The following is a 26,348-nucleotide window of genomic DNA, read 5'->3' on the forward strand; positions in this document are numbered from 1 at the left end:
ACCATTATCAGTATTGAAATATTGTTCATTTTAGATACAAATGATTACATTTTCTTTCTACTATAGTTTTGTTGTTGTTACTTTATGTTTTTACTTGTATGATCATTATTATACTTATCCTTAATTCTTCTAAGGTGTCCATGATATTATCTGTCACTCCATCTTCCCTGTTGAGACTTCTTGTGTTCTGGAGACCTGCCCCTGGAAGTGTTCCATATGTCTGCTCCACTTTGTACCAGTAGTCTTTAGGCCTGCTGTGCAGGTACAATCCTGGAACTTGCACTTTGTGCTTCTCCTAAGTTATAATGACGGTTTTGTGTATTCTGTGTTTTTCTCTTCCTTGATTTAGTCCTTTATTTTGATAGAGTACATCTTCCAAGAATTTTGTTTAGAAGGGTGCATGGGAAATTAATTTTCTGGCTGTACATCTAAGAGGATGTTGATTGACTTGTTTAAAAGGATTTTTTTTAAACTTTAGACAGTTATCTTTATCTCCCCTACGTTTTTTTCTTTTTGTATGTATGTGTTTATGTATGTATGTATGTATTACTATGCTTTTTTCATTTGGAGCTCTTCTCCTAAGTTTGATCAGTAAATGAGAAAGGCCAAGAACAGTTTGTGGAATGGGGGAGCAGAGGTTGGATTGCATTGAACTGAGTTGTGGAAGCAAGAAAGTGAAGAGCATTGTAGATATAATTTAGAAAGTTTGGTTATAGAGGGAAAGAGAATAGGAGCATTGAAAAAATCTTTACTTTTTTTTAAACATCTTTATTGGAGTATAATTGCTTTACATTGTTGTGTTAGTTGCTGCTGTATAACAAAGTGAATCAGCTATATGTATACGTGTATCCGCATATCTCCTCCCTCTTGCGTCTCGCACCCACCCTCCCTATCCCACCCCTCTAGGTGGTCAAAAAGCACCCAGCTGATCTCCCTGTGCTATGTGGCTGCTTCCCACTAGCTATCTATTTTACAATTAGTAGTGTATATATCTCAGTGCTACTCTCTCACTTCGTCCCAGCTTACCCATCCCCCTACCCGTGTCCTCAAGTCCATTCCCTATGTCTGCGTCTTTATTCCTGTCCTGCCCCTAGGTTCTTCAGAGCCATTTTTTGTTTCTAGATTCCATAGCTATGTGTTAGCATACGGTATTTGTTTTTTTCTTTCTGACTTACTCCACTCTGTACGACAGACTCTAGGTCCATCCACCTCACTACAAATAACTCAATTTCGTTTCTTTTTATGGCTGAGTAATATTCCATTGTATACATGTGCCACTTCTTCTTTATCCATTCATCTGTCGTTGGGCATTTAGGTTGGTTCCATGTCCTGGCTATTGTAAATAGTGCTGCAATGAACACTGTGGTACATGACTCTTTTTGAATTATGGTTTTCTCAGGGTATATGCCCAGTGGTGGTATTGCTGGGTCTTATGGTAGTTCTATTTTTATTTTTTAAGGAACCTCCATACTGTTCTCCATAGTGACTGTATCATTTACTTTTGTTTTTAAATATGGGAGAACCATAATGGACGTTGAAATTCTGTATCAGTGTGAACTTTTATAATTTTTTATAGCAACTAGTGACATAGACTACTTATGCTATGCATTTTCTTGGAAAACTGTTTCTATTCCTTTGTTGATGTGGAGGAGCCTTTAGAAAGGATGGGATGAAAATATGGGGTAGGAGGGTGGCTGATAGAGTGAGGCCCCTGAATTGTCAGGTGAGGAGGATGGCAAAGAGCCCAGGTACACTCCCAGGGCTGAGGCCGCCTCTTCCTTTGAACTGCATAATACAATTTATTTAATTCATGAGAGGGTTGGGGGCAGTGGACAAGTTTATATGATTGGTGATAGGAAATTGAGGGACTTTTATAATAAATATCATGTAAACAGCAAAAGTGCCTGATCTCATGGTCAGATCCACAGGGGCTTCCTTCACACAGGAAATCTGTTGTTAAGAGAGAATAGTCTATTCTCCTCTGCTGGAAAGAAGGCTTTTTCACTATTTTGGAACAAGAGGTTTCTTTTATAACCATCATTAGAAGAAAAAAACATTTGCTAATAGCCCATGTTTATTATTCTTTTCTGAGTTTTGTGAAGGATGATGGTTCTTGATACAGATATGTTTTTGCCATAGCAACAGGGACAGACATACACTGGAAAAAAGCAGTGTAAACAACAGATAGTCTTCTTAACGCTGGGCAGATGCTCAGATTTATTGACCGTGGGCAAGTACTAACCTCCCCTTATCTGCCATGTTATAACGCTATATTCCTAGCACTGCATGTTCTTAGCCTCCATTTCTATGGATGTGTAAAGGCCATCCCATTGCAGTTGCATTTTGTGGGAAGTATGCTAACTGGAAGTAGTGTGACATGGAAATAATTAATAAGGCTTACTATGCATAAAATATGAAATAATGAAGTCTCCAAAATCAGTCACTTTGGAATGAAAGTCAGATGTAATAAAACACCATGAAGAAAGGCAAACTATTCCCATGATACAGTATGCTGTTTTTTAAGGAAAAGCACTCTGCAAAAATATTAGAGGAATTCCTGAAAAAAATTTAAAAGGAGCATAAAACAAACACTATAGTGGTTGAAAACATCAGCGTCCTGAGAATGCATCCTCCTACTTTATTCCTGTAGGAAAATTAAGCTTGATTTCTGTGAGGTCTTCAGAAATGTATTCCTCACAGAAAATGAGCCCTTTTGTGGTTGTACATGTATTCATTGGTAACATAAAATTCTGACTGTTAACCAACCTACATGGAATGACTTGAGCTTTTAACTTTAACTCTTTAAAAATATATATTTAAACTATAAAAGTATTGTTACTAAAAGTTTAGGAAATAGAGAAATGAAAAGTCATTTTTATTGCCACATCATTAACCTGCTGTTAACATTTTTTATGAATCTCTCTCCTAGTATCTAACTATGTATTAAATAATGGCAGCGGTAATATGCTTATTTTGCTTTCTGATTTAAATAGAATGCCTCTAAGAGTTTTGCTCTGTGAGTATAATGTTAAGTTTTGGTTGAGATAGGTTTTTTTTTTTTAATATGATAGCTAGGGATTTTCCTTTGCTTTTTCCTAAAAGGTTTTAAAATCCTGTATTGGTGTTAGGTTTTATCATTTGATTATAGCACCTAATGACATAAATGCTTGATTCTGCAGGTTTTTCTTGGAAACCAGATTCTATTCCTGTGTATTCAGGTGTCACAAGTATGCTGGTGACTCCCAGTGTGCACTGTGTACATATGTTGGGCTTCCCACCGGCAAGGTCAGTGTGCCCATGGCCAACCCCTCCTGCATCTCGCAGTCCGCTCTGCATTCCGGTCTTGTGAATGCTAGAAACCAGGGGACGGTTTAGATCCCTCAGCAGATTATGTCAGTCCTCCTTTTCAAGTGGTCTCTCTTCTCCCTCCAAGTTCACTGTTCTAGGTCTGGCCTTGGTCATTCAGTGCTGTGTATTACAGCTGGTCTCCTCACTTGTACTGCTTTTTTTCTTTTTGTGTCTGCTAGCTGCTGTTCATAGCCTTCTCATTTCCTATGTGGAATGTTCTTCTGATAAAAACAAGCTTAACTTAAAGTTGTTTATTTAGAGTGCCAGTCAGGATACTGCGATTCAACAGCTCACAATGGGGAGGAGGAGGGCTCTGCTGGAGCCTGGCACCCTGTGTGCAAGGATGCAGGGAGGCATGCAGACCCAGGGTGACCGTCTCTCAGGGGGCGCTGCCACTGGCATCTTGTGTCTTCTCCTGGCTGCCTCTTTGTCATCTGTATTTGTCCCAGGCATTGTTGGAATGGGCAGAATCCTTTGCTTATCTTGACCATCTGGAAAGCACATAGAACAGCTTGATTGTTAAGCTACTGAGATGGTCTTCTGGATAGGGCTTTCCTACCTCTCCCCTTAGAGGGATAGCATTGTCAGCCTTGTATCCCCTCTAGCAGAGTCATGCTGCTAGAGGTCCTAAGTAAATGTCAGAAAGGATTTGAGGTCCCAGTTGTATATATCTTGTGTCAGACTGAGGTAGAGAAGGACAGAAAATAGTACTGGAAAGACAAAGCCAACAAACTGGCCTTTGTGAAGCAGTGAGAGGCATCGTTGCAGATGCTTGAAAAAGCAGGCTGGAAAATGTGCTGATGCTAAGAACCCTGATATTTGTGTACATGGACATAATCTTATTTGGCTTCACAATAACCCTGTGAACTGAGTAGAGATTGTTACCTTTCTGTTTCACAGATGAAGAAACAGAGCCTTTGAAATTCATCAGTTTGTCCAACATCACATCACTCTTAGTATTTAAGAGTCATGACTTGAACTTAGGTTTCTGATTGCCAATTTTATATACTTCATGTTACCTTTCTTAAAACTGGAAGAATGATAGGCTAACAGTGGCCATCTCCATGTCATCAGGTAAATTACATTAGGGATAGCACAAAGGAAAAATAAAAATTTACCTATCTTAATCCATATTAATTATTTTTATATTTTAAAAACAGCTTTATTGAGATATAATTCACATCCATTACAATCCACTCATTAAAGGGTACAATTCTGTGGCTTTTAATATACTTAAGAGTTATGTAGCCATCACCATTATAAATTTTAGAATATATTCATTGCCCTAAAAAGAAACCCTTTTAGCTATCACTGCCCCCCTCCCCCTAATCCCCACCCCCAGCCCTTGGCAATCACTAATCAACTTTTTGTCTCTATAGATTTATCTACTCTGGACATTTCACACAAAATCATACAATATGTGGTCCTTCTTTCATTTTCTGTTTTCAGGTTTTATCTATGTTGTAGCATGTACCCGTATTTCATTTCTTTTCAGCAAAGTTTCTGCTGAAAAATCAGCTGATAGTCTTATGAGGGTTCCCTTGTACATAACTAGTTATTTTTCTCTTGCTGCTTTTAAGATTCTCTCTTTAACTTTTGACATTTTAATTATAATCTGTCTTGGTGTGGATCTCTTGGGTTCATCTTGTTTGGGACACTCTTTGCTTTGTGGACCTGAATGTCTGTTTCCTTCCCCAGGTTAGGGAAGTTTTTAGTCATTATTTCCTCAGATATGTTTTCTGTCCCTTTTCTTCTGGGACCCATATAATGTGGATGTTAGAGCATTTGCTGTTGTCCTACAGGTCCCTTAAACTATCCTCATTTTAGAAAATTCTTTTTTTCTTTTTGCCGTTCTGTTTGGAGATTTCCACTACCGTGTCCTCCAGGTCACTCATCTGTTCTTCTGTATCAATTAGCCTGCTGTTGTTGATTCCCACTAGTGTGTTTTTCAGTTCAGTTGTTGTATTCTTCAGCTCTGTGAGTCCTGTTTGGAACTTTCTTATATTTTCTGTCTCTTTGTGGAATTTCTCACTGTCTTCCTCCCTTGTTCTCCCAAGTTCAGTGAGCATTTTATGACCATTACTTTGAACTCTTTATCAAGTAAATTACTTATCTCCATTGCATTAAAGTTTTTTTTCTGGGGTTTTATCTCGTTCCTCCATTTAGAATGTGTTCCTCCATTTCCTCGTTTTGCTTGACTCTGTGTTTCTGTGTATCACGTGAAGCAGCTCTCTTACCCGGTCTTGAAGGGATGGCCCTATGTGGGAAATGAACCTTATTGTTTAACCTTGCCCTGGTTCTTCGTTGTCTCTTGAACTCTCTTTCCACTTGTTTCAGTCTGTGGGGTCCAGAAACACAGTCCTCCTGTCAGCCTGGGCCTGGCACTCAGTGGATGTCCCCTGTGCGGGCTGTGAATGCCTGTTGGCTTTGGTGGGGTTGTGCGAGTGGAATGGAGGTGTGTGGCTGCTCAAGAGCTGCATCTCTTGGTGCTGTGGCTTGAGCAGGGCTGTTCACACACTGCTTTTAGCAGGTTAGAATGAGAGGGCAAAAATGGTGCCTGCCAGTGCCAGCAAGGCAGAGGGAGCCTGTAAAGATGCCATCTGTCAGCATTCCATCCCTGGGGAGTCCCAGCAGACTTCTGCGCCTTTGGCAGTTGCTGTAAGATTACTAAGTGAATTTCCCTCACAGATGGTCTAAGCTCTTTGCAAACTGCTGCTCTTTGTGCTGGGTCCTGGGGCAAGTGGTTCTTTACACATGCTATTTAAGAGCAGAGTCTTCATTCCCTGCCATCCTGAGTTACTTCTGAACATAAGCGCTGTTGGTTTTCAAAGCCAGACGTTTTGGGGGCTCTTCTCTCTGTTGCAAGACCCAAAGGTTGTGGTGCCTGGTGTGGGTATAAACCCCTTACTCCTCAGGGAGAAGCTCCGTTTATTTGTTTGTCTATTGCTTGATTTGTTGATTGATTTTATTAAGATTTCTTTCGATTGTGGGTCACCATATTGGGAGTGGGGTTTTTGGTGAGAGCATGCCTTTCCTACCTGTCTCGACGAGGCCCTTGTATCCTTTGTTGTGGAGCAGGTGTTTTGGCAGTTCTCAGGTTCTTTTCAGAAGGATTTGTTCCCTGTGTAGCTGTATATTTGTTGTGTCCGTGGGAGGAGGTGAGTTCAGGATCTTCCTATGCCACCATCTTAAACCCAGTTTTCTTACCATTCCTTTGTAGTAAGTTTTTAAATCAGGAAGTGTGAGTTCTCCAACTTTGTTCATTTTCAAGATTGTTTTGGGTGTTCTGGGTCCATATGAATTTTAGGATCAGCTTCTCCAATTTCTGCAAAGAAGTCAGAAGGTTTTTGATAGGGATTGCTTTATCTGTAGATCAATTTGGGGAGAATTGCCATCTTAACAATAGTAAGGCTTCTGATCCATGAACATGTTATATTCATTTCCATACTCTTAAACAACCAGTTTTGTCAGTCCAGTTCTTCTAGATATGGATGTTCACATTAAGTGTGTTGTATTTTGCAAAGTAGCATTAGTGGAATTGAAGTCCTCCTGACTGGATTGTCAGGCATAGTGCAGAGGTTTAACTATTGCTCTTAATTAAACATGACTTGAATTGATAGAAAACGATACTTGGAAATAATGTGAAGAAACTAGTGTGAGTAATACCTGCTTTATGATTTTCATATGAACCTTCACATACAAAGTGGTATGGTTTGTTTTGTAGTTTGGTTTTTTAAATTATCATTTTTATCCTAAATATGTCTGACATAGGAGAGGGATTGCTTCAGGCAAACTTTCAGGTCTAGTACCCGGAGATAGGGGTGCATATCAGAAGAGTAGCTTACATAGTTGTAATGAGGGAGGTCCTTCAAAACTTTGCGATAAAATTTAAAACCCTCTCACATTTGTGTTTCTATGGCATAAATAGTCTTTTCCAGGCTTGTCATGGTCAAGTACCAATGATGTAATAATGATGATTGTACCAGAAGCACCAAAGGCAGCTATTGGCATGCTATGTGGTGGGGCTCTAGGCATGGTTAGTTTGACTTAGTTTGACTAAGTATTCTAAGAGGCCCCATGGAGTTTGTCATCTCTGACAGAGGACTTTAATGCATTAGTGATGAAAAATGGCTCACTACTGGCTTGTGATCTTCCAGAGAGTGTAAGACAACGCAGCACTAAGTGAGTGCCTCTTGTCTTACTTAAACACATGTATTCAGACCATTTGTTTGGGTACAGTGTTCCATCTTGTGTCAGCCTCATCAAAGGCTTGAAATAGAATAGGTGATATATAATATCTATACATTAATATTTTATTTATTATTGGATGTAATGTCTAGATACTAATATTACCTACTCTTGTTTTCCTGTTTTATTACTTATGAATGATCACCCAACTATTATAAACTAGACTTTTTAAAAACAGGATATTCTTTTAGCTTATTTTCTCCTGTGTGTTGATCCTTTCCGGTTTCCTGTTCCTCCCTGTTGCTTGTTGATCAGAGTCCTGTGGAAGAAATTGGTTTTGTGAGTCCTGTTGCTCTTCAGTTTGGTTAGTAACACTGTCAGAGGTGGGATCAGCCACACAAACACCTATCTTTGGTCCAGAGCACAGTTAGGGGAGAGGAGGAACAAATGGCTGCTCGACAGATGTGTACTTAGGGTTGTCAGGCCCTGTTGTTCACCCTCCTTGTCTACTGCCCCACCTCCAATACATGCTTAATAAATGAAAATCCCCGAATTAGAGCTTCATTCTTTTGGATTAAGGCTTCCATCCTTTGTTAAAATTCAAACAGCATGAACTGTTACCTTGTTAAACATTATGGATAGTTTGGGTAATTTATATTTAATTGGTTTTGTATACAGAGTTTGATAGATTTCAGTGGGGGCAGAGAGATAGAGAGCACACAATTCAATTACTAGGTACTTTGGAGGAATGTAGGAGAAAACCAGAAAAAAAGTAAGGGCTGCCTGGAATTCATGAATATAGCTTATTTGGACACTATTATTTTACCTAAGGGCAGCCTTTTATGGCCCCAGGAATGTCTGTGATGACCCTCATCTTCCTTGGAATATTCTTAGAGCAGGGTTAGGAAACTCCAGGCCCGTGGGCCAAATCTAGTCTGCCACCTATTTTTGTAAGTGAAGTTTTATTGGAACATAACCATTCTTATTCGTATACAAACTCATTGTGCCTACTTTCTTGTTACATTGGCAAAATTGAGTAGTTGTAACAAATATGGCCCACAATGTATAAAATATTCTGGCTCTTTACAGGAAAAGTTTGCCAATAAACTTGTCTAGAGAGTCTAGACTTCTAGAAGGTTAAGCATGGATCATAGATATCTTAAACTTATTTCAGACTTCTTTAACTTTTAATATTACCATTATGTGGACTCAAGGGCAGTGATCTTAAGGAAGGATCACTACTTATATCAGGATGAATGCTTGTTCAAAAAAAAATGTGTAACTTCAAAAATATTCGTAAAATAAAGGATGACACTGCTATGTTTAAAACCTAAGTAGCCATTGGAAAATTAATATCTGATTATACATGTACCTGTTACACCAACCTCTTTCAGGTGCTCCCATCTTATTACATGAGAAAAATGTTACAGTTCCCGCCATAGGCATTCATCTTCTATCATTTCTGAAGATGAAGTATTTATGTTAGACATTGTAACTTATTTAATTAAATATGAATATAAATATAAAATGCTAATTTCACTGTTGGAAATTTTAAAAGTGTTTTAGCTCAGTTACGTCTTGTCTTCCTTTCTCTCTCTCAGCTTGAAGTCCATGGCCCAAAATGACTCTACCACTGGAGACTTTCTTCCGTAAAGAGGAAGACCACACAGGAGGCTGGGATGAGCATGCCACTGCATCAGATCTCTGCCATTCCATCCCAGGATGCCACCTCTGCTAGAGTCTACAGAAGTAAAACCAAAGAAAAGGAGAGGGAAGAGCAGGTATTGGGGAAATACCTTTCTTAGTTTCATTATTTTTGTTCTTTTCATTAAATACAGTCTAGAATAAGCTCTGACGATCAAGTTTTCTCTAATAATAAATTTAAAAAGCACATGGTGTGAACAGTTTTGCTCAGAAGAAGTTGTCTTTTTGTAGGGTTCTAGGTTTTCAGATTTTGCGATCAACTTATTCTGCCATGATTATATCATGACTTATTTATCTTCATTGGTTAAATATTTCTGCTAAATCACTGAGAAAAAGTTCTTTGAATTCTCAGAATATGATGCAAAGGATGAATTTATTTGAGCAAAAACATATGCCTGCTGCAAGGGTGTCATAGTTAACATCAGAGTCTACCTCTGCTCTCATATGGCTTTTGGTTGGGCCTGACAATTAAATATGCATTAGAATCTAATAAGGTCAGTGGTGGAGGAAGTTCAGGACCACCTAATCCCAGCCCAAGGCACCAGGAATGGCTTCCTTGAAAAAATGACATTTACATCGAGACCCTGAACCTGGAATTAGCTAGGAGAAAGAGTGCTCCTGGGACATGCTGAAAGGCCAGAGGTTAGAGCAAGGTGGATTTGAAGATATTAAAATAGAATAACTGGAATAAAAAGGTTGAATGGGTAGGGGAAAGATAGGAGGTTGGAAAAATTATAGGAGTTACCTTAAGGAGTTTCGATTACTTTTGCAAAAGAATGCATGATCAGATTTGTGTTTTTAAATCTTTCACCCAGCCTGCAATTTGGAGGATGAATTGAATGGGTGGCAGGGAGACCAGTCAGAGAATTATTTAATAGCCTACTTAGGCCAGGTTTGACAAACTTTTTCTGTAAAAGACCAGATAATGAATATTTTAGACATTGTGGGTCAGACAGTCACATCTCTTCAACTCTGCCATTGTAGCATGAAAATGGCCAAAGACAATATATAAATGAATGGACATGACTGTGTTCCAATAAAACTTTATTTACAAAAACAGAAGACAAGTCAGATTTCACCTGTAGGCTGTAGTTTGCTGATATCTGGCCTAGGGAAAAGTTGATGGTGACTTTGTCTAGGATAGGCATAGTGGGGATAGAGATTTACATTATTAATCCAGTGGGCTTTATGATTGAATGTGGGGAGGGACAGGGAGGAATCAGAGATGACCCCTGCTGTCTTCTTGCCTTTACAGTGTGCTTTACAAACATTTGCTCCTTCGTTCTTAGAGCATTTCTGTTTTATAGTTAAACTTAGTCTTTGCCCAAGACTCTAAAGAATCCTTGTTAAATCAAGAATTGATGTCTTGTGTGAAGTTGAATCATTATAGGTGATGGGACACCATTCTTTCCATTATTACGTATAGAATAAAGAAAGAATCTATCGTATTTCTTAAAGTACATGGACTATAGAAAATGAAAAGGTGTCAGGTAAATTGAAAAGGTCTCTGTGTCCTTAGTTTGTGGAGTTTTTTTTTCATTGCTTGTATTGTCAGTCTGCACCCTTTGCATTTTCTGAGCTCTTAGAAGTGTGGCCAGCATTGTCCAACTAGGGGTAGTGGTGGGGTAGATGGTTTCAGAATGTCATGTTTTCAGTATTATAGCTTTTTTTCAACATGCTGGGGACGGGAAAATATCCCTAAATATCTTTCCCATGTTCTATCAGTTTTCATTTGTTAGTCTTCATTTAAGTTTCAGTTAAATTAGTAGTCTTTTCTTATAATCCTTCTTAGCCCAAATGGATTTTTAAATACCACTAAGTAGAACATTTCCTTGGTCTAGGGTGCTTGCCTGTATTAAGTTGAGGCTGTGAGTTCCTTATTCATTGTAGTGTTGAGTTTGGTTATCAGATGGCGGGAATTTCTTGGTATATATGTGAGGAAGCTATACATATTTGTTTGGAATAGATAAAGGAAGATGTCCAACATTTTAGCAAGGAAGAGAGATCTCTTTTGTCTGAAACCCTATTACAGGTTTGTTGTAGGTGGGTATTCAGTAAATACTTATTGAATGATATGATCTATTTGATGCCATTTTTAAGGTTTAAATAAGTAGCATTAACCAGCTGTTTCATGGAATTGGGATTTTGATTGGTATTGGGAAGAAGAACCATCCTGCCCCACCTTCATATGGGGGATAGTTCGAATACATGATGGCAAGTGTGACAGTTCTGGGAATCATTGTGCCAAGGTGAGGTGGCAGGTAGTGGAAGAGCCACTGAGACAGGAGCTTGAAGAGCCCCCAGAAGAGCTTTGGCAGCAGCTGGCACAGCCTCTGAAAAATGATTGTTGTAGGTTTCTAGAGTCTGAAATGTGGTATCAGGATGGGTTTGGAAGGTAAATTTTTGTCCAGTGAAGCCTTTTTCCCTTTATCCAGTTTCCCAGGTGCAGTGAGTTCAAAACAAAATCCTTTGGTACAATTTCTGATCCTCTTGTGCTTGGGAGAGGAGGAGAGGAGGGAAAGAGAAGCTATGCAAAGGCACCCCTTCCTTCCATCCCATCATCCACTGTTCTCAGAACCTGAAAGCTGGCAACCTGAGACAGTCCATTACATCAATAACAATTTTATTCCTTCTGAATCTTGTGAGAAGAGAGGAACATCGCAGTTTACACAGAATCAAATAATGTAACTGTTAACGTGGACACAGTTTTACCTATGTTTATCAGATGTGAGATTCTCTCTGTAGCACCCATTGCCCAAGCCCGTATCTACAATTCTAAGAGTTAATGACTTTTACGTAGTAGTCACTACACTTGATGAATAAATGAATGAGTTCAGTTTTAATGATATGGGGACTGCTGTGGAGGTGAGAGGAATGTTTTGCAATCCATAAAAGGATTTCTTCTGCTGTTGCTTATGAACTGGGTAAATGTTTCTTGAATATTTTTTTTCTTAGCGTTTTATAAGTATTGCTCCATTGCCGTTACACTCTGGTCTGCATTTAGAAACCTGATGTTGTGGTTGTTTGCATTCTTTCAAAAGAAACATATTTTTTATAGCTTTTTGCAGAATACTTTCTTCTTATAGTGTGAGGAGTTATTTGGTTAAGTCTTGCTGTTCTGGATGGCTTTCTTTGGTTCTTGTGGGGGATTTTTGAGCCTTTAAATCTTCTTTCAATTCTGAAACCTTTTCTTCTACCTTTAATCATGAACTCTAAACTCTGATTCTCTCAAGGATTGCTGCTACAGGTTAAAAATTTCCATATTCTCTTGGCTATTGTGTATTCTCAGATTCATTCCCCTTAGTTCTGTACTGTGGTCCTTTGGAATTGACCTTTTCCAAATTGCCCTATTTTGCTGACTCAACACTGCTGATTTTTGCTTCTTTCTCTGTCCAAGAAGGTTCTTAATTGATCTGTTGCTATCTGATTGCATTTTGATTAATTTATCTGGAGTTATTCTGTTTTGTGGTTTGATACATCTCTTTACGTTTTTTGAGATGTTTTTATTATGTTTTAGTTTGTTTTTAAATAGATTTATTACGGAATAATTGACATACAGTAAACAATACATATGTAAAGTATACAGTTTGATAAGTTGTGAAATATATATATACACATGAAACTATCTCCACAATCAAGATTGTGAACATATCCATCACTCCCAAAAGTTTCCTCATGTCCCTTGTAATCCCTCCCTCCCACCCCTTTCCAACCCTTTCCTCAGGGAATCATTGCTCTGTTTTCTTTCACTATAGATTGGTTTGCATTTTCTAGAGTTTTACAAAGATGGATGTACATATATTATGTACTCTTTTTTGTCTCGCTTTTTTCATAGCTTAGTTCTTTTGCAGTTCATCCACGTTGTGTGTATCAATAGTTTGTTCCTTTTCTTGATGAGTAGTACCCATTGTATGGACCTACACAATTTGTTTATCCATTCTCGTGTTGATGGACATTTGGATTGTTTACAGTTTTTGGCTGTTACAGACAAGGTTGCTGTGTTCACACAACAACAAGCCCTTGTATGGACATATATTTCCTTTCCCTTGGGTAAATACCTAGGAGTGGGGCCATATGTTCAGCTTTTTAAGATAGAAACTGCCAAACTGTTTTTCAAAGTGATACTGTTTTACATTCCTACCAGGAGTATGAGAGTTCCAATTCTTCTAGATCTCCACCAACCCTTGGTATGGGCAGTCTTTTTAATTTTAGCCATCTAATAGGTTATTCTAGTATTTCATTGTGGTTTTACTTTGCATTTCCCTCATGAGTAATGACATTGAGCATCTTTTCATGTGCTTATTTATCATCTATATGTCTTTTTTCTGTGTTGGACCGTCTGTTCAAATCTTTTGTGCATTTAAAAAAACCACCAATTTGTTTTATTATTGTTGAGTTTTGAGCATTCCCTGTATAGTCTAGACACAAGTCCTTTATCAGATATATGCTTTACAAGTGTTTACTCCAAAAGTTTGGATTGTCTTTTCATGCTTCTGCTGGTGTCTTTTAAAGATGAAAACTTTTTAATTTTGAAGTCAAATTTATCCATTTTTTTCTTGTATGCATTGTACTTTTGGCATTCTGTTAAGAAATCTTGGCCTAACCCAAGGTTACAAATAATATCTTCTATGTTTTTTTCCTAGAAGTTTTATAATCTTAGTTTTACATGAACATCTGTGATCTATTTTGAATTAATTTTTATAGATTGTGTGAAATACATATCCAGCATCATTTTCTGTTTTATGAATATCCAGTTGTGCCAGTAACATTTGTTAAATAGATTGTCTTTACTGCATTACCTTAAATCTGTTGCTCATATAGGTGTGTGCTTATTTTTGGAGTCTGTCTTCTGTTCCATTGATCGACTTGCCCATCTTTACAATTAATACCCTACTGTCATGTACATTCTAGCTTTATAATGAGTCTTGAAAATCAGACTTCGGCAAACTTGTTTTGCCTATTTTAGGTTTTTTGCATGTCCACATGAATTTAAGAATCAGATTGTCAATTTCTGTACAAAAATGTCTACTGGGATTTTTGTTCAGATTGTTGAATCTGTAGTTCAATTTGGGGGAGAACTGACATTTTAACAATATTGAATCTTGACCCATGAACAAGGTATGTCTCCTCTTTAAGTCTTATTTAATTTCTCTCAGCAGTGTTTTATAGATTTTAGTGTATAGGTCTTTACACACCTTTTGTCTGATTTATCCCCAAGTACTTTTTATTTTTGATGCTGTTGTAAATGATATTGTTTTTAAATTTTAATTTCCTCTTGTTCATTGCTAGTACAGAGAAATAAAATTGATTTTTATGTATTGATCTTGTATCTTGCAATTTTGCCAAAGTCACTAGTAGCTTTTTTTTTTTTTTTAAACATCTTTATTGGGGTATAATTGCTTTACAATGGTGTGTTAGTTTCTGCTTTATAGCAAAGTGAATCAGCTATACATATACATATGTTCCCATATGTCTTCCCTCTTGCGTCTCCTTCCCTCCCACTCTCCCCATCCCACCCCTCCAGGCTGTCACAAAGCACAGAGCTAACATCCCTGTGCCTTGCGGCTGCTTCCCCCTAGCTATCTACCTTACTACGTTTGTTAGTGTGTATATGTCCATGACTCTCTCTCGACTAGTAGCTTTTTTGTAGAGTCCATTGAATTTTCTGCATAGGCAGTCACGTCATCTGTAAATGAAGACAGTTTTACGTTGCCTTTTTCTATTTGGATGCCTCCCTCCCTCTTTCTTGCTCTAGTGAAAACCTCCAGTACTATCCTGAATAGAAGTGGTGAGAGCACACATCCTTGTGTTTGTGACCTTAGGGGGAAAGCATTCATTCTTTATACACTAAGTATGATATTAGCTATATGTGTTTTGTAGATACTCTTCAACATGTTGAGGAGGTTCCCTACTGTTTCTAGTTTGCTGAGAGTTTTGTTCAGTTTTGATACTGGTAACTTGCGTCTTCACTATTTTTTTTTCCTGATCTAGCCAGAAGTTTATCAATTTTATTGATCTTCTCAAAGAATTCTTTTGGTTTCATAGATTTTCTCTGTTGTCATTCTGTTTTCTATTTGTTTCATTTCTGCTCTGATATTTCCTTTCCTCTGCTTCCTTTGAGTTTAATTTGCTCCTCTTTTTCTAGCTCTTTAAGGTAGAAGTCAAGGTTATTTATTTATCTTTCTTATTTTCTATCACAGGATTTAGTGATTATAAATTTCCCAAGTTCTGCTTTCATGGCATTCCACAAATTCTGCTGTGTTGAGTTTCATTTTCATTCAGTTCAAAATACTTTCTAATCTCCCTTTTCATTTCTTCTTAGATCCATGGGTTATTTTTAAGTGTGTTATTTAATTTCCAAAATTTCTGGACTTTCCAGAGATCTTGCTTTTATTTATTTCTAATTTAATTCCATTTTGGTCTGAAAACATATTTTGAATAACTTAAATCCTTTTAAATTTACCAAGACTTGTTTCATGGTCCAGAATATGGTCTCTTTTGGTAAATGTTCTGTGTACACTTTAGAAGAATGTGTATTCCACTGTTGTTGGATGGAGTGTTCTATAAATGTCAATCACATCAAGTTGATTGATAATGGTTTTCAAGTCTGCTAAACCCTCACAGTCTAGTTGTTCTCTTATTAGAAAGAGTGGTAATTAAATTGCTGACTATAATTGTGGATTTGTCTATTCCTCCTTGGAATTATACCAGTTTTGCTACATGTAGTTGATGCTCTGTTATTAGGTGCATAAACGTTTAGGATTGTTCGGTCTTCTTGATAAGTTAACCCCCTTATTATTAAGAAATAATTATCTTTATCCCTGGTAGTGACATTCTTTGCTCTGAATTCTACTTTGATAATAACTCATTATTGACTGGGGGATTTTTTGCAGAAACTAATGCCTGCAGCCAGTGATTTGTTATGTTAACTGATACTGATTCGTCTCCCGTCAATAACGTTGGGGTAACAAAAGACGTATTAATACATCTCTGGTCAATAATGTGATAGTACAGGCACTACAGCTTTCTTTTGATTAGTATTAGTATGGTATCACCTTTTCCAGCTTTCTACTTTTAACCTATTTGTGTCTTTATTTAAAGTGCTTTTCGTGTAAGCAACACATACGGTTGAGTGATTTTATCCAGTCTGACAATCTCTCTCTTTATCTGGATGTTTAGACCATTTATATCTAATGAGATTACGGATATGATTAGGTTAAGTCTTCCTGTGTGTTTTCTGTTCATCTTATCTGTTCTTTGTTTTCCTTTTCATCCCTTTTCTGCTCTTTAAAACATTGAGTGTTTTTTAAGATTTAATTTTCTTCTTTGTTGGTTTATAAGCTGAAACTTTCAGTGTTTTTAAATTTTATTTATTTTATTTTTTTAGGGTTTATATTATATATCTTTAACTTGTCACAGTCTGCCTTCAAGTGATACTTTACTACTTCAAAAATACTATAAGAACCTTACTTTCATTTCTTCCCTCCTACACTCCAGTCTTTATGCTACCATTGTCATACGTTTTATTATATATATGTTATAAACCCTAGAATATGATGTTATTTTTAAACACTTTTATTTTTAAGGAGATTAAAATAATAAGAAAAATATCTGTTTACACTTACATAATGTAACTACCATTTCTGGTGTTCTTTATATCTTTGAGTAGAGCTGTATTTCCATCTGTCGTCGTCTTCCTTCCAGGTGAAGGACTTTCTTTAACGTTTCTTCTATTGTGAGTTGGCTGGTAATGACTTCTTTCAGCTTTTTTTTTTTTTTTTCTTCATTTCTTACATTTGGGGTTTGTTGAGCTTTGTGGGATCTGTGGGTTTACAATTTTCATTGAATTTGAAATATTTTTCAGATATTTTTTCTGTCCTCTCCCTTATTTGGGGACTCTATTACACACATTAACTGGCTTGAAGTTTTCTGATATTATGTTTTTAATTTATTTTTCTTTCTGTGTTTTATTTTGGATAATTCTAATTGCTGTGTTTTTAAGTTCATTAATCTTTTGTTTTTCAGTGTCTGATCTGTCGTTAACTCCACTTAGCGTGTTTTTCATCTCAGACATGGTATAGTTTTAATCTCTACAACTTCAGTTTGGATCCTTTCTTATATCTTCCATGTCTCTATTCAACTTTTTGATCATAAGATCCAAATTGAACTTCTAAAAATTTATTTTAAAATAAAACTGACTTAAGATACCAAGTGATGGGTATCTTTGTAGTATTTTTTTTAATTTAAAAAAAGTTAGCATAGTTGTAATATCTTGAATATAAAGTCCGTGTTTTTCTTATGTCCCATTACCCCATTATTTGATGTCTTTTCTTATCCCTAGGTCTATTTGAAAATGTGCTTCTGTGCACTATGTAGGATTATTAACATGTATTTTTAAAAGTCTAAAAGACAGTTTTGTATCTGGCCATCAAATAGGTGTTTAGAAATATACATTTCATTTGATAGTATTTGTAAATTACTTTCCATCTCAGAAGAGTGTCCATTTTACCCTGTTTTTAACAGGGCTCCAGGCCCACTGTAAGCAACGGCATGATTTTTAATTAGTTTAAGGAGAGAGGTTTAATACAGGGAAGTAGATGCCTACAAAGTATTTGAAGGGCTGGAGGAGTAGGCCTTCACTGGGTTTCCAGGAACAGCCAAGTCCCAGCACTCCTGGACTGCTCTGTTGAGGTCAGGAGCTGACACATCAGAAAGTTGCTGTTGATACTTCTGGTGAAAAAAAAGTCACTGTCTTTACCATGGTTTGAAAGCTACCACTGCTGCTACAGACTTTGCTGAATTAGGAAGAGGCTGCTAGCTCTAGAACCGCATCATTTGTGCCGTGATCTCGGCAAGCGAAGTGGATGCTCTGTCCTCTGCTTTTCTCCCTATGTCCCAACTCCAAATCAAGGCTTTGAGTGTGAGTACAACCTAATTATGGATTAATTGGATTAGCACATAATTCCTAATTATGTCTGGAACCCAAACTGCAAGGTTGTCCAGGAAATACATTTTTAAACTTTCTGCCCTATACCCCTTTAAAATGAAATTGGTGTGGAAACTGAAAGATTTGGCCCGCATCACAGTATCTCTCGAAGAGGATAAAAAACAAAAAGGTAATTCAGTGATTAGCTTACATTTAAACAGTACACTCCGTAGGAAATGAAAGTGGTATTTTCTTTCATGTATTTATAAACAGTTCCGTTTCTGGCCCTGTTGGGCTCACCATCTTGCTTCTGAGGTCAACAAGGGATTTTACCGTGTAGCATCAGGATGATGATCACCTGAACACACTTATATTTGCTATGAAAAGATATGAATGTTGGCAGCCAATACTGTACTCATCTCTACCTGACATCTAAAAGATGGCTTCACAATTGTTCAAGTGATAACAGTATTTTGAGGCACAATCACCATACTTTTACCTCTTAATAATAATTCTCTTTTCTCTACTAGATAAATTATTCCCCTTTAAATCATACAAACCTAATACAAGGAACCTGCAGGAAACAATCTGTGTTTTAACATCTCGGAATCTCCAGCGCCATCTAGCCTAACCCCCATTTTAATGCTTGAACTTCTCTGGGTCATCATGGCTCGCCTGTTCTTGGCCCCTTTAGGGCCTCTCTCATGGTATTGACCCACCACTTCCAAAGGCAGTCTGTACTTTTTGGGGTTACCAGAGATTTGAGATCCAGTATAAGAACTAACTCTCTGTAGCTTTCTCTTTTTGACAGCCCTACTTTTTTTCTTCTAGTAACTGGCAGTCTTACATTCTGCGGCATAAAAATCCATTGTTTCATGTATTACAAAGTTCAGTCTCTCAACATTCTGGTTGTTCTCTTTTAGACCATGCCTAGTTTCTTCCTGGAAGTATGCTTAAATGAAGAGATGAATATACATCTTTAAAATATACCTGTCCCAAATTATTGCCTTTGATTGGGCATCACCCTCCATGAGATCATTTGTATGGCTTCTTGAATCATCTGTGTGCTTTACCTGCAAAAGCCCCATGAGATTAATCTCATACCTAGAAATCAGGATTTCTTTTGTCACCTGTTTACCTTTTCTTGGTCCCTGGAGTCGTTTTTTCAAACCTGCTTCCAAGTATATTTTCCCTGTCCAGTAATCAAATCTGTCACTGTAACGTGCTGGGAGCTACTCTAGTTTGCTCAAGTACACACAGGAAGTTACAGTGTGCTTGTAGTTTAAGAACCAAATATGAGTAATTCTTTTCTAAATGGTTGTTTTCTACCTTGTAAGGCTTGTTTTCTTTGAGAATGAAGAAATAAGATTAGATGTTTTTCTAATGATTAAAAAAAAAGAGTGTGCTCTTATCAAACATTAAATACAAGTTGGTCAGTTTGAACTGTTACATTTTCTTGTGCACATGTAGATTTTTGAAGCTTAAATGTAGATAAAATTATATACAACTTTGAGGTCCTGCCATTTTAAATATTCTTAGTCAAAAGCCAGGAGTATTGGTTCTGGCTGTTTTATATATTAGCAGCTTACCTTTCCCAGCCAATTCTCACATAAGTCTTGGACTGGTTAACGATTTGCTGTTTACTTATTTAAGGTATGAAAATGGAAGGATGTGCATATTGACTGTAGCTGACCTCTGTGATGTTGGTTTGGGGAGAGTTTGCTAGGTAAGAGTCCACATCACGTAAGTCAAACGAGGAGTCTAGTTTGGATATATGGAGTGAAGCGCTGGCAGTTGGCTTCAGTGTGTTGTGTATAAATCGAGTGAAAATGGCACATGAATGTGTTTGTCTTGGTACCACTGCAGGACTCAGTGATTATGGTTTGTTGCCACTATTCTCTTACAGCTGTCCTGTGAATTAAATAACTGGGAGGCAGATAATTTTTCAGATTTCCTGTCAGTAAGCCTGTTGAAAATAAGAGAGCCACCCAAATTGGTTTTTAAATGCAGAAGTTTCAAAAAATAATATAGCCATAGCATCCTATAATAGTTGTTAGTGACTTCTATATTTGACATCATGGAGCTGACTCCTTTATTTTACACAAATAGAGAAACAGGTCCAAAGAGAAATGCCCTGCCCGTGGACACTTGAATTTGTATATTTTTTCTGTGTTATTCTGTTTCCTCCTTAAAAATTCTTTCACACGAATATAAATATACTCCACACATTTATTCTTTCACTCATTTATACATCAAGCAGGTATTAACACTGTATTACATACTGGAAAGAATCCTGCCCTGAAGGAGCCTGTAATCCAGCTGGGAGACAGGAAAGAGCTGTGTCACAGAATGCCGTGAATGCTCTGATGGCAGCCTCCCCAGTGTATTGTAACGGGAACTTTTTTGATCTATGATGTGACTAGATATTGCTTTTGTTTATCTCATTTTTGCTTGGGACTTAGGTGTGCTTTTTCAGTTTTTGAATCTGAGGACCCAGGCCTTTCTTCACTTTTGAAAAATTTCCACCCATTATTTCCTCACATATTGTGTCTCCCCCATTCTCTTCATTCTCTTTCTGGGAATAAAGGTCACTGTGTCTTCTGCCGTGCGTCCTGTCTGTCTCTGCACTGCACTCTGGGTTGATTTCTTCAGTGTTCTGTTTCTATTCACTAACGCTCTCCTCAGCCAAGTCTAGATCTGCCATTGAGAGAGTTTAATGTCTACATGTTTTTATTTCATACACTTTTTCCACAATTTCCCGTGTTTGCATTATGTTTTTTTATTTTTCATTTATCTCTATGAACATACAATTCAAGTTTCTTTCCCTTAGTTTCCCTAGTGTACTATGAATTGTGTGCTTATGTATAAAAACAATTTTGTTGTAGTAAATATTACCTAAAACTCTAGATGTGAAAATTCTTCATAGTTTGCAGTAAATATGCTTGATACATCACCCTCTAATAAGTGGAGGTGTGCAGTTGTCCACTAATTAATTATTCCCTTCACATATGGCCATTTTTTACAGCATCTAAATAGGTGAAGCTACCACTAAGGATTTGTTTAATTTAACGTAGCATATACTTATATCATGTTTATTCTGTTCAAGGCACTGTTCTTCTCAGGGCTTTACAAATATTAATTCATTTGATCCTCATATGAGCACTATGAAGTAGGTACTGTCATTGTCACTCTCCTTTTATAGGTGAGGCACAGAAAAATGGGATGAGTTGCCCAAGGTTCCCTCGTTGGCAGTTGGCCTGTGGTGGAATTGGTATTCAGACCAGCCTCCACATCCATGCTCTTAACTCACTTGTTCTTTGCATGCCACTCAGCCAGCCACTATCGTTTCAAGCCACATGTCCCTCTTAATGAACCTCACCCAGCTCCACTCCCTTTGTGTCTACATTCTTGAAGCACTTAATAAGTCTATACTGAGCCGGTTTCAGGTGTTCTTCTGTTTGCTTCCTATGTCTAAATCTTGTGTCTTCGTTAATTTATTCATTCTGCAAACAAGTGTGTATTAATCACCCATTACATGGTGGGTGCCATGTCACGCATTGAGCATAAATGTGGCATTAACACAGAGACCCTGTGTGCTGCCTAAATCTCTTCCAAGCCGCGTGCTTCTGTAAGTCCCCGTGCCGCAGCTGTAGTCCAGGACCTCACCATTTCTACTGGTGCGGCAGCCGACATACTGGTCTCCGTGCTTCAGCCTGTCTCTTCCTGCTCTGGGCACTGCTGGAGGAGAAGACGACAGTACACAGTTCAGTGTGCTAAGTGCCATAGTCCAGAGAAGTGCCCCTGATTCAGTCTCGTGGTGACAGGGAATGTTTTCTGGAAGAAGAGATGTCAAAGGTGAGTCCTTAAGAAGTAAGAGTTAGATGGAGATAGAGGTGAACAGTGTTCAGGGCAGAGAGAAAGGTACAGGGCCAAAACTCCTAGGGAAGAGAAGAACACATGGCATGTTTGAGGTACTGAGAAAAACTCACTATGCTGGTGGAACTTGAAATGTGCCGCTGGCAGCGAGGTGAGTCAGGAGCGGCCACATTGGTGCAGAGGGCGCTGAGATGTCAGTGCAGGTGTAGAGCTGGAGTTACACAGTTGAAGCTGTTTTAGTTAGGTGACTGTGCAGTTTGATGAGGGGATTTAGAAAGCTATTGGAATAGGCTGGGTGATGATGGTCTGAACTAAGGAGGTGGTGCTGGGGACGAGAGAAGTGAGCAGATTGCAAGCAAGATGAGCAGGAGGTAGGAACAACAACAGTGCTTGTGGCTGAGGGATTGTGGTGGTCGGGTAGGTGAGGTCTGGCCTAGACTAAAGGTTGACATCATTCACTTTGACAGATGTGAGATGGCAGTTTAGGGGAAAGATGGTGAGTTTGGTGGCAGATGTGCAAGTATGAGGTACTTGTGGGGGGTCCAGCTGCAAATATACAGAATTCAGTTGTGTTTGAATCTCTGTAGGAAAATCTATTGAAGCTAGAGATAGAAAAATTTTAGAGTTGGTGACATATACACGGTAAAGGATGCCCTAGGAATAGGTAAAATTTTCAGTTGGAATGAATAGCCTGAAGAGAAGTAAGGGTGTGTGATAGGACACCATGGAAGCAGAGCCACCATGTCGAGTCACTGTCTCACAGACACCCTGTGCTGATAGGTACCTTTGGTGCTTGCTGTATTTCAGAATATGTTATATCTTTCTTCCATATCACTTTTGCATAGGCGATAAAATAGCACCCCTTTTATTCAGTTGTCCTTGTGCTGTGTTTGTGCATTTTTTATGTTTGCTTATGAACTCAATTTACCACATTTCAGAAGCCTGTCTTTTTTAAACATCACAAGACGGGGTCGGGGGTCTGGGGTCGTGGGGAGTGGTGGTGAGAGGAATTGGGAGACTCGGATTGACACACATACACTATTGATAGTATGTATAAAATAGATAACTAATGAGAACATACTGTATTGCATGGGGAATTCTACTTAGTACACTGTGGTGACCTAAATGGGAAGGAAATCCAAAAAGGAGGGGATATATGCATATGTATAGCTGATTCATTTTGCTGTACAGTAGAAACTAACACAACATTGTAAAGCAACTATACTCCAATAAAAATTAATTAAAAATAAATAAACATCAGGAGACTTTTATTTATTTTTTAATTAATTTATTTTTTAATATAAATCTGATTATTTTTTTAAATTAATTAATTTATTTAATTTTGGCTGTGTTGGGTCTTCGTTTCTGTGCGTGGGCTTTCTCTAGTTGCGGTGAGCAGGGGCCACTCTTCATCACAGTGCGCAGGCCTCTCACTGTTGCGGCCTCTCTTGTTGCGGAGCACAGGCTCCAGGTGCGCAGGCTCAGTAGTTGTGGCTCACGGGCTTTGTTGCTCTGCGGCATGTGGGATCTTCCCAGACCAGGGCTCGAACCCGTGTCCCCTGCATTGGCAGGCAGACCCTCAACCACTGCGCCACCAGGGAAGCCCGAGACTACTTTTAGATTCACAGCATCAGGTTATATGTGAATAACTAGTAGTGGTTGCAGTTACAAGCAAGTCCTAATAATATCTTTTGCCTTAGGGCTTTGGTTTTTGAATTAGGCTTAGGCTGAATAAGTATAATGCTTGTGTATGACTAGCTGTGTAATTAGCATTTATAAGCAGAGTCACCATCCAAATTGTGAAAGACACACTCAGGTTATTCATACTGTTCCCTAAGTTTCATCAATATCTGTTCCCTGAGAGCAAAGGATATTTGAAGAGAAATATCAAATTTCTCTTCAAATTAGCTGTATGAGCCTCTGCTTACCAGCATGGTTCTTGTGGCCACTCAGTGAGCGTCACCATTCTCTTTTCTGGGTCTCAGTGGCCCTCCCATACCAACCCACTGATGGCAGTTGTCATCCCAAATCTAACTCACAGGTAAAGAGACTAGAATCTTTTATCAAGTGAACTTTGAAACTGCCTTTGAAAAAATTATTCCATTAAGTTCAAGGTAATACTGAGAGTTGTTTGAAGAAAATTTGAACTTTGAGCCCCTTACTTTAAAAAATTATTTATTATGAAAAACAGAAAAATTGTGGGGGGCTACTTTAGTTTTAAAGAAACTAAAGAGGCATAACAACCAAATATAATATGTAAACCTTGATGGAACCTGCTAGGAAAAATAGGCAGCTATAAACTGTCTTTTTTGACACAACTGGGAAATCTGAATATTGTCTACATATTTAATGATAATTATAGAATTATGGCTAATTTTCTTAGATGTGAAAATGGCACTGTGGCTATATAGGAGATTGTTCTTAGAACATGCATTCAGAAATATGTAGGGATAACGTGTAATGTCTGCAACTTACTTTCAGGTGGTTCAGCCAGAAAAAGAAAAATAACAAGGAAAAGAAAAAAAAAAAATGTGTGTGTGTGTGTATCAGAGAAAGAGAGGAAGAAAGCAAATGTGGCAGATTTTATAACAGTCGATGCATCTTGTTGAAGGATATAGGGTATTCATTATACTGCTCTTACAAATTTTCTGTAGATTTTTAAATTTTCAAAATAAAAATTTTGGGAAATAAAAGAATATGCCATTTTCTAACATGAGATAAAGCCAGGGTTGCAGTAAACAATGAGATAAAGCCAGGGTTGCAGTAAACAATGATAAATAGTAAACAGTGATAGACAATTAAAAGGCCAGTGGATGAATTATTTAATGAGATGCTTCATAGGTATTCAGCTATTTTAAAATCTGATTCCAAACTTTTTATGATACTTTAGGAGTATGCAGTCATTGGTTGATATTTATGCCCAGTTGTTGAAATAAAGAGTTCTCTTTTTAAATTGTGGTTATTGCTGATCATTGATGTTTCTCATCCATCACATTAGCAGAATATTCAAAATGGAACCTGTGACTAGATTAGGTTTTCTCTGTGTTGTATTTTAGGAGATTTACTTCCTTTGTTTAGGTTTTCATGCTGTCAAATATCTGTACTTTAGGTGTTCTCAGATGTGTGGCTCACTCTGTCTCTTGTTGACCTTTCTTCTGTGATATATTAAAAGAAGAGTCTTCAAACTGGTGTGTCCAAGGCTGGGAGGCCTGTGCAGGCTTCCCAAAGGGCACACAAGCATGGGTGGGCTGAAGGGGATTTGTTTTCAGATCCTCTCTTTCTACATATACTTGAGCCTAAAACTACTCCTATGAGTTTTCCACCTGCATCTCTTCTTCTACTCGGAAGAAGAAAGACATACCCCTTAATTTTACTCTGTAGCATTGTCCTAGGAAATAAAAATCTCAGGCCATCAAAGGGACAATTGGAATTACTGGTTTTGGGAATTCTCCTTTTAATAAATAATCAAATTACTGTATACCTGCCTGGTTAGTTTATCTTTTCTTGTCTTATACAAACTGTATTTCTGATGCTTCAGAAGTAGGGTATGTTGGCCTATGATTACATGTTATGAACTCAGATACACCATAGATATAGATTGATGAAAGTGACTTCACCTCTTCCATCCCCCAAAATGCCGTTCTGCAGTGAAGAGCTTTTAAGGGAGAAACCTTTGAGAGCAAAGCAAAGTAAGCTTCAAGTGACAAAAATGGCTTTAAAAAAAATGTAACTTATTTAACAATAAGCTGAGTTTTTAGCTATTCTCAGTTCTTAGTTGCTAGGATGGGTCACTAGCCATAGAGTAATGCACATTTGGACAGCTGAAGCAGAACTTGTTAGTGAAGCCAGTTGTTTTCAATGTGACTGGAATATTTTCTTGGACTATACAGTTTTTCAAGATATTCCAGGTAAAATATGAGGATAAAATTTTTTTTGATCTCTTTCCAATAAAATGTATGTCATTCAATAAAGCAGGTAATATTGAATCATATGATGAAATATTTATTCCAGTTACACTTAATCCTCATAAAATACTTTATATTTTCTACCACCTGTTAATAAAAAATGAAATTATATTCTTGCTGCCAGACTGATTTGTTTTTAGCAGTGTAGTAATTACAGTAGGTTTTTAGGAATTTCACCTTGGTATTTGCTCCACATCCTCTCTGGTGTGGTAGAATGGAATTCATAGCCTACATAAGTTTTTAGATCATAACAAAAGCACATGATTGAGTTCCCTTGGAAGCCTGGTGATTGGCCCAGGCCTGAATCTTACTTGACACCTAACTTAGACCCTAGTCCTTTT

General features: G+C 37.7%; 1 protein-coding gene across 7 annotated transcripts in view; it reads left to right on the forward strand.

The window, feature by feature from the left end:
* Positions 1-26,348, forward strand: part of MARCHF8 (membrane associated ring-CH-type finger 8) — a 109,869-nt gene that overhangs the window by 38,581 nt on the left and 44,940 nt on the right. For all 7 annotated transcript variants that reach the window (XM_024739119.1, XM_024739120.1, XM_024739121.1 and 4 more), the window contains one exon: positions 9,138-9,317. In XM_024739119.1, the coding sequence (XP_024594887.1) occupies positions 9,216-9,317 (102 nt within the window). In that variant the 5' untranslated portion in view covers positions 9,138-9,215. The remainder of the gene's footprint in view (positions 1-9,137; positions 9,318-26,348) is intronic.

The sequence above is a fragment of the Neophocaena asiaeorientalis genome, unplaced genomic scaffold (genome assembly GCF_003031525.2).
Source record: "Neophocaena asiaeorientalis asiaeorientalis breed wild unplaced genomic scaffold, Neophocaena_asiaeorientalis_V1.1 scaffold202, whole genome shotgun sequence".
NCBI classification, from domain to species: Eukaryota; Metazoa; Chordata; class Mammalia; order Artiodactyla; family Phocoenidae; genus Neophocaena; species Neophocaena asiaeorientalis.